General features: G+C 44.8%; 1 protein-coding gene across 1 annotated transcript in view; it reads right to left on the bottom strand.

Moving 5' to 3' along the window:
• Positions 1-948: 948 nt before the first annotated feature.
• LOC140387373 (retinol dehydrogenase 12-like) overlaps positions 949-8589 on the bottom strand; it is a 61238-nt gene continuing 53597 nt past the window's right edge. Inside the window, exon 7 of the mRNA XM_072470376.1 lies at positions 949-4079. Coding sequence (XP_072326477.1) covers positions 3947-4079 — 133 coding nt within the window. The 3' untranslated portion in view covers positions 949-3946. The remainder of the gene's footprint in view (positions 4080-8589) is intronic.

Raw genomic sequence — 8589 nt, 5'->3', positions numbered from 1 at the left:
GCCTTCGTGTCCAAAAAGGTTGGGTGGGGTTACTGAGGTACGGGGATAGGTTAGAAGTGTGGGCTTAAATGGGACGCTCTTTCCAAGGGCCGTGCAGACTCAATGGGCCGTATGACCCCCTTCTGCACTGCAAATTCAATGATTCTATGAAAACACTGGGCAGGCCACTCCACGTGGCAAGCGGTGTTAATGAAGATTTGCGACTAATCACAGATGAAAGGAAAACAGTAAGAAAGTTAACCATTAGTCACAAGTACAGGTGCAAGTGCCGGCAACTGTGATTAAAGGTATTTCTGGAGATTTCATCACATCACTTGCCCCCAATGTTCCAGTTGTTTGTTGACCAAACAGCCACCCTTGTGATGTTCCAGCCTTCCTACGACAATTGGACAATTACACAACTGGATGTTTGATTATAAGCAAACAGCCCCTTTTCCTTCATTTTTAATATTTTTATAATTAGTAAAGATAATGTTAAAAAAAAAGACAAAAAAACAATTGTTTTAATGTCCTGATTATTTCTATTCCAGGGTTTCGCACAGCAGCATCCAGGAGATTGATCTTCAACTCCTGGAGACTCCAGGCTGATCCCAGAAAGTGGGCAACCCCAGGTTTTGGGGTGGAGGGGGGTGGAGAGATACGGACATAATACAGTAACATAGAGGGATGGGGCAGATCCCGAGCCCCTCGTCCAAGCATGCAAATACCCAGCGAGTTTTACAAACTGCACAGGCCACCTCTTCAGCCCAAACACACACTTCGAACTAAAAAGCTGACATTCATAAATTCAGCAGAGCACACAAGAGGATTTAAATGTTCTGCACAAAAATTCAGACCCTTAACCCAGGGCTATGAACATACATTGCACAATACAGAAAAGCAACATTTTCAAATTCTGCAAACTCAAACACACCAATCAACAGGAAGAGACAAACTCAGGACGATGAATAAACAAGTCTTTAAATGCATTTTTAATTTTTGTTTGGAGATGTGAGGTAATACAGGCATTACATTAGTAATAAGAAAGACTTACATTAGAAAAAAGAAAGACTGTGATTAAATACAGAATTTCCAGATCTAATTCAAGACTTTTACTTTATAAAATAAGTAAAATTAGATATTCTTTTGAAAATGCAAGTTCTGAAAGATGCCAGAGCAAGTTTTGGGCTGCAGATTAAATGCCATCTTTAAGCTGATGTGAAGTAACTTCAGATTCAAGTTGACAATGAAATGTCAATTGTCTATCTAGCACACACACAACCAATTAATCAATTTCATAGGTGCCATTTTTACAACCAGCCTCTGTGATCAGGTTTGGGGCTTGGGAGATAGCGGGACAGTACTGCAGACAGTGGTTAATGTTTGCAAACTCAGTTACTCTCGCTCCTGAATCAGCAACACCAGGCCTATCATAGATTATCATAGAATTTACAGTGCAGAAGGAGACCATTCAGCCCATCGAGTCTGCACCGGCTCTTGGAAAGAGCACCCTACCCAAGGTCCACACCTCCATCCTATCCCCATAACCCAGTAACCCCACCCAACACTATGGGCAATTTTGGACACGAAGGGCAATTTAGCATGGCCAATCCACCTAACCTGCACATCTTTGGACTGTGGGAGGAAACCGGAGCACCCGGAGAAAACCCACGCACACACGGGGAGGATGTGCAGACTCCGCACAGACAGTGACCCAAGCCCGGAATCGAACCTGGGACCCTGGAGCTGTGAAGCAATTGTGCTATCCACAATGCTACCGTGCTGCCCCTCTGGCAGGAGGACTTTTTCTAAGAACCATTTTTCAGTTAATAATGGTGACTCTTCGCTATTCAAATACCAGTCAATCTTCTGTGGAATTATACACTGGGAGTGAGACAAGTGAAAGGAAGATTTGCATTTATATAGCACCTATCACTACCTCAGAAAAGTCCAGCACACCAGTCAAGAACACCAGAAGTACTTTTTGAAGTGCAGTTAGTGTTATAATGCAGGCAAACAGCAGCCAACAGTAAGGTACCAGAAACGGCAATTTGATAAATGACCAGATAATCTGTTTGTTAGGTGAATTGGACATTCTGAATTCTCCCTCAGCGTACCCAAACAGGCACCGAAGTGTGGCAACTAGGGGAGTTTCACAGTAACTTCATTGCAGTGCTAATGTAAGCCTACTTGTGGCAATAATAAAGATTATTATTAATAAAGGCGGCCTAGGTTCAGTCAATAGAACATTTGCCTTTGGGTCAGGAGGTCTCGAGTTCAAGCTCCACTCCAGAAGTTGATTGAGCACTTGACCTAGGCTGAAACTCCAGTGCATTGCTGAGGGAGTGTTGTACAGTATACTAGGCCAACATTCATCCCTCGACTTATATAACCCATGGAATCCCTACAGTGCAGATGGAGGCAATTTGGCATATCGAGTCTGCAGCGGCCCTCCGAAAGAGCGCCCTACCTAGGTTCACACTCCTGCCTTATCCCCACCTAACCTACATGTTGGATTGTGGGAGGAAACCGGAGCACCCGGAGGAAACCCACGCACACATGGGGAGAACGGCAGACTCCGCACAGACAGTGACCAAGCGGGACTCGAACCCAGGACCCTGGCGCTGTGAAGCAACGGTGCTAACCATTGTGCTACCGAGGGGTGTGCAATAAGTGGATCAGGGAATACAGATGGATTTCAGATTCCATTTTACAAAGTCATATTGCTATCATTGTTCTACTTCCATTCTCATTCCCAGGTTGATCAATATTTTAAATAGCATACTGTAATGACATGCTCCTGCCAGCCTGAGTCCATGTTTATAATTGGAAAAGTTGGAATAAATGCAAAATGTTTAATTGGAGTCAGATGTTATAATTACCGCCTGTCATCTCTAGATTACCCATAACCAGACAAATGCATCAGTAAACAAGTCAAATTCTATGATACTTTAGGGAATTTATTTGAGATTGCATGTTCCAATGCCACTGATCCGTTTCCATCTAAAACAAAAAAGATTGACAGATCAAACTTTGTGTTTTCTCTTCCTACAGGCTGTGTGTTTGAAATCAGTAACGTAGGAACATAGGAATTAGGAGCAGGAGGCAATTCAGCCCTTTGAGCCTGCCCTGCCATTCAATCAGATCATTGCTGATCTCAGCAATCCTCATTAAATTCAATGAACTTTATGGTTTTGGAAGACATTAAGAAATTTCATTGGCTTGCTCCAAATTTCAAAATCTTTGCACAGACCACACCTCAGATCATAAAACCCTGACAACAGGTTCAGGGCCAAGAGTGGCGCAGTGTGAGCACTGCTGCCTCACAGGGCCAGGGACCTAGGTTCGATTCCAACCTCAGGTGACTGTGTGGAGTTTGCACGTTCTCCCCGTGTCTGCGTGGATTTCCTCCGGGTGCTCCAGTTTCCTCCCACAGTCCAGGGATGTGTAGGTTAGGTGGATTGGCCATGCTAAATTGCCCCTTCGTGACCAATGATTAGGTGGGGTTGTGGGGATGGGGCGGGTGATGGGATTAGGTAGCGTGCTCTTTCAGAGGGTCGGTGTAGACTTGATGGGCCAAATGGCCTCCTTCTGCACTGCAGGGATTCTATTAATTCCGGAACTGGTAATCTTACATTTAAAGATATTCAGAAATATCACTACACGGGTGGCACGGTGGGTTAGCACTGCTGCCTCACGGCGCTGAGGTTCCAGGTTCGATCCCGGCTCTGGGTCACTGTCCGTGTGGGGTTTGCACATTCTCCCCGTGTTTGCATGGGTTTCGCCCCCACAACCCAAAGATGTGCAGGGTAGGTGGATTGGCCACGCTAAATTGCCCCTTAATTGGGAAAAAAATGAATTGGGTACTCTAAATTTATTGAAAAAATGAAATATCACTACACAATTGGATATAAGAAGCTTCAAGCAAGCAAGGATTATCAGAAAACAAAACACTAGCATATCAACTTCAGGATTTTGGAACATGAAGCTTTTGTCTTTCGGATTCATCAAGTCCAACCATCGTCACGCTGAGCTCCCAGAGCCTCTTGGCAGCTTCATCATCTCTACCTTGAGGGGCAGCGTCTTTAACAGCACAGTCACTGGCAAATATCAACAAGTTATAATTAGTATAGTGCATCGTCTTAACTGTATCAGGAGATAGAAAAGGCATATTAAAAGGCAATATTACAATAATCATGGGGGACATCAATATGCAGGTAGATTGGGAAAATCAGGTTGGTAGTGGATCCCAAGAAAAGGAATTTGTGGAATGTCTAAGAGATGTTGTTTTGGAGCAGCTTGTGACAGAGCCGACTAGGGAACAAGCAATTCTGGATTTAGCGATATGTAATGAGGCAGACTTGATTAGGGAACTTATGGTGAAGGAACCCTTAGGGAGCAGTGACCACAATATGATAGAATTTACCCTGCAGTTTGAGAGGGAGAAGCTGCAATTAAATAAGGGTAACTACAAAGACATGAGGGAGGAGCTGCCCAGAGTTGATTGGAAAAGGAGCATAGCCGGGAAGACAGTGGAACAGCAATGGCAGGAGTTTCTGGGGGTATTCGGGAGGCACAACAGAAATTCATCCCAAGGAGGAGGAAACATGCTACGGGGAGGAAAAGGTATCCATGGCGGACGAGGGAAGTCAAGGACAGCATAAAAGCAAAAGAAAAAGCATACAAAGTGGCGAGAATTAGTGGGAATCCAGAAGATTGGGAAGCCTTTAAAAGCAAGCATAGGATAAATAAAAAAGCAAAACGGGGAGAGAAGATGAAATAGGAGTGAAAGCTAGCTAGTGATATAAAGGAAGATAGGAGGAGTTTTTTTTCAATATATAAAAGGTTAGAGCGAGGCAAAAAATAGACATTGGACCACTGGAAAATGTGGCTGGAGAAGTAATAACAGGAATCAAAGAAATGGCAGAGGAACTGAATAGTTACTTTGCATCAGTCTTCACGGTGGAAGACACCAGGGGGATGTCAGAGCTCCAGGAAAATCAGGGGGCAGAGGTGAGTGCAGTGTCCATCAGTAAGGAGAAGATTCTGGGGAAACGGAAAGGTCTGAAGGTGGATAAGTCACCTGAACCGAATGGACTACACCCCAGGGTTCTAAGAGATAGCGGAGGAGATTGTGGAGGCATTGGTGGTGATCTTTCAGGAATCACTGGAGGCAGGAAGGGTCCCAGAGGACTGGAAAGTGGCTAATGTAACACCACTGTTTAAGGAGGGAGGCAGAAGATGGGAAATTATAGGCCGATTAGCCTGACATAGCATTGATAGGATTTTAGAGTCCATTATTAAAGATGAAATCGCGGAGTACTTGGAAGTGCATGATAAAATAGGACTGAGTCAGTACGGCTTCGTCATGGAGAGGTCATGGCTGACAATTCTTTGAGGAAGTTAGACAAAGGAGACCAGTGGACTTGATTTATTTGATTTCAGGAAGGCCTTTGACAAGGTGCCGCACAGGAGACTGTTAAATAAGTTAAGAGCCCATGGTGTAGAGGGTAAAATCCTGGCATGGATAGAGGATTGGCTGACCAGCAGAAGGCAGAGAGTGGGGATAAAGGGGTCTTTTTCAGGATGGCAGCCAGTGACTAGTGGTGTGCCTCAGGGGTCTGTGCTGGGACCACAACTTTTCACAATATACATTAATGACCTGGAAGAAGGAACTGAAGGCACTGTTGCTAAGTTTACAGATGATACAAAGATCTGTAGAGGGACAGGTAGTATTGAGGAAGCAGGCGGGCTGCAGAAGGACTTGGACAGGCTAGGAGAGTGGACAAAGAAGTGGCAGATGGAATACAATGTGGAAAAGTGTGAGGTTATGCACTTGGAAGGAGAAATGGAGGCATAGACTATTTTCTAAATGGGGAGATGCTCAGAAAATCTGAAGCACAAAGGGACTTGGGAGTCCTTGTTCACGATTCTCTTAAGGTTAACGTGCAAGTTCAGTTGGCAGTTAGGAAGGCAAATGCAATGTTAACATTCATGTCGAGAGGGCTAGAATACAAGACCCAGGATTCACTTCTGAGGTTATACAAGGCTCTGGTCAGACCCCACTTGGAGTATTGCGAGTAGTTTTGGGCCCCGTATCTAAGGAAGGATGTGCTGGCCTTGGTAAAGGTCCAGAGGAGGTTCACAAGAGTGATCCCTGGAATGAAGAGCTTGTTGTATGCAGAACGGATGAGGACTCTGGGTCTGTACTTGGATTTTAGGAGGATGAGGGGGGATCTTATTGAAACTTACAGGATACTGCGAGGCCTGGATAGAGTGGACGTGGAGAGGATGTTTCCACTTGTAGGAAAAACTAGAAGCAGAGGACACAATCTCAGACTAAAGGGACGATCCTTTAAAACAGAGATGAGGAGGAATTTCTTCAGCCAGAGGGTGGTGAATCTGTGGAACTCTTTGCCGCAGTAGGCTGTGGAGGCCAATTCGCCAAGTGTCTTTAAGACAGAGATAGATAAGTTCTTGATTAATAAGGGGATCAGGGGTTATGGAGAGAAGGCAGGAGAATGGGGATGAGAAAAATATCAGCCATGACTGAATGGCGGAGCAGACCCGATGGGCTGAGTGGCCCAATTCTGCTCTTATGTCTTATGGTCTTATATGCTTTACCTGATGACAGGCTGCAAATGGGAAGATGTTGACTTTGTGCAATGGTGTAAAAGGGGTTAATAGAAATTCGACAGTCATCTTCTCCAAACACAGATGTAAACTTGGCTGGCAACTTTCTATCAGAGTCAAAAATTGACTGCAATATATTTTGTTTTTGGTTTTAATTCCTAGTGATATGAATTTGCCAGCTGAAGGGGAACACAGGTCTTCTTCCTGCATCCATCAACTCTTTATTCTCTCAGGAGAGGACAGAACATAGTTTTTTCTCCCGCCACCATTGCATTTCCTTTCATCCCGGTGTCCACCACCTCCTCCCAATCCTCTCAAGAAAGCACAGATAGATTCAATATTTTCTGCAGGAGAACATTACACTGGAGAATGTAGCAAATTATCAAAAGACCCAATGCCACTGCTGGTACAAACTGATTGGAATATTTTAAAATATCATAATGGATTCCCAAATTGTACTGAGTTAAGCGGACCTCAGCCAGGAACAGTAATGGTGGCATCACTGGTCTCAAAGGTTCTTGGCTATAGAACATAGAACATAGAACAATACAGCGCAGTACAGGCCCTTCGGCCCACGATGTTGCACCGAAACAAAAGCCATCTAACCTACACTATGCCATTATCATCCATATGTTTATCCAATAAACTTTTAAATGCCCTCAATGTTGGCGAGTTCACTACTGTAGCAGGTAGGGCATTCCACGGCCTCACTACTCTTTGCGTAAAGAACCTACCCCTGACCTCTGTCCTATATCTATTACCCCTCAGTTTAAAGTTATGTCCCCTCGTGCCAGCCATATCCATCCGCGGGAGAAGGCTCTCACTGTCCACCCTATCCAACCCCCTGATCATTTTGTATGCCTCTATTAAGTCTCCTCTTAACCTTCTTCTCTCCAACGAAAACAACCTCAAGTCCGTCAGCCTTTCCTCATAAGATTTTCCCTCCATACCAGGCAACATCCTGGTAAATCTCCTCTGCACCCGCTCCAAAGTCTCCACGTCCTTCCTATAATGCGGTGACCAGAACTGTACGCAATACTCCAAATGCGGCCGGACCAGAGTTCTGTACAGCTGCAACATGACCTCCCGACTCCGGAACTCAATCCCTCTACCAATAAAGGCCAACACTCCATAGGCCTTCTTCACAACCCTATCAACCTGGGTGGCAACTTTCAGGGATCTATGTACATGGACACCTAGATCCCTCTGCTCAGCCACACTTTCAAGAACTTTACCATTAGCCAAATATTCCGCATTCCTGTTATTCCTTCCAAAGTGAATCACCTCACACTTCTCTACATTAAACTCCATTTGCCACCTCTCAGCCCAGCTCTGCAGCTTATCTATATCCCTCTGTAACCTGCTACATCCTTCCACACTATCGACAACACCACCGACTTTAGTATCATCTGCAAATTTACTCACCCACCCTTCTGTGCCTTCCTCTAGGTCATTGATAAAAATGACAAACAGCAACGGCCCCAGAACAGATCCTTGTGGTACTCCACTTGTGACTGTACTCCATTCTGAACATTTCCCATCAACCACCACCCTCTGTCTTCTTTCAGCTAGCCAATTTCTGATCCACATCTCTAAATCACCCTCAATCCCCAGCCTCCGTATTTTTTGCAATAGCCTACCGTGGGGAACCTTATCAAACGCTTTGCTGAAATCCATATACACCACATCAACTGCTCTACCCTCGTCTACCTGTTCAGTCACCTTCTCAAAGAACTCAATAAGGTTTGTGAGGCATGACCTACCCTTCACAAAGCCATGCTGACTATCCCTGATCATATCATTCCTATCTAGATGATTATAAATCTTGTCCCTTATAAACCCCTCCAAGACTTTACCCACTACAGACGTGAGGCTCACCGGTCTATAGTTGCCGGGGTTGTCTCTGCTCCCCTTTTTGAACAAAGGGACCACATTTGCTGTCCTCCAGTCCTCTGGCACTATTCCTGTAGCCAATGA

Source organism: Scyliorhinus torazame, chromosome 12 (genome assembly GCF_047496885.1).
Source record: "Scyliorhinus torazame isolate Kashiwa2021f chromosome 12, sScyTor2.1, whole genome shotgun sequence".
NCBI classification, from domain to species: domain Eukaryota; kingdom Metazoa; phylum Chordata; class Chondrichthyes; order Carcharhiniformes; family Scyliorhinidae; genus Scyliorhinus; species Scyliorhinus torazame.
The sequence above is the reverse complement of the archived record's forward strand: the minus strand, read 5'-3'. Positions and strand labels throughout refer to the sequence as shown.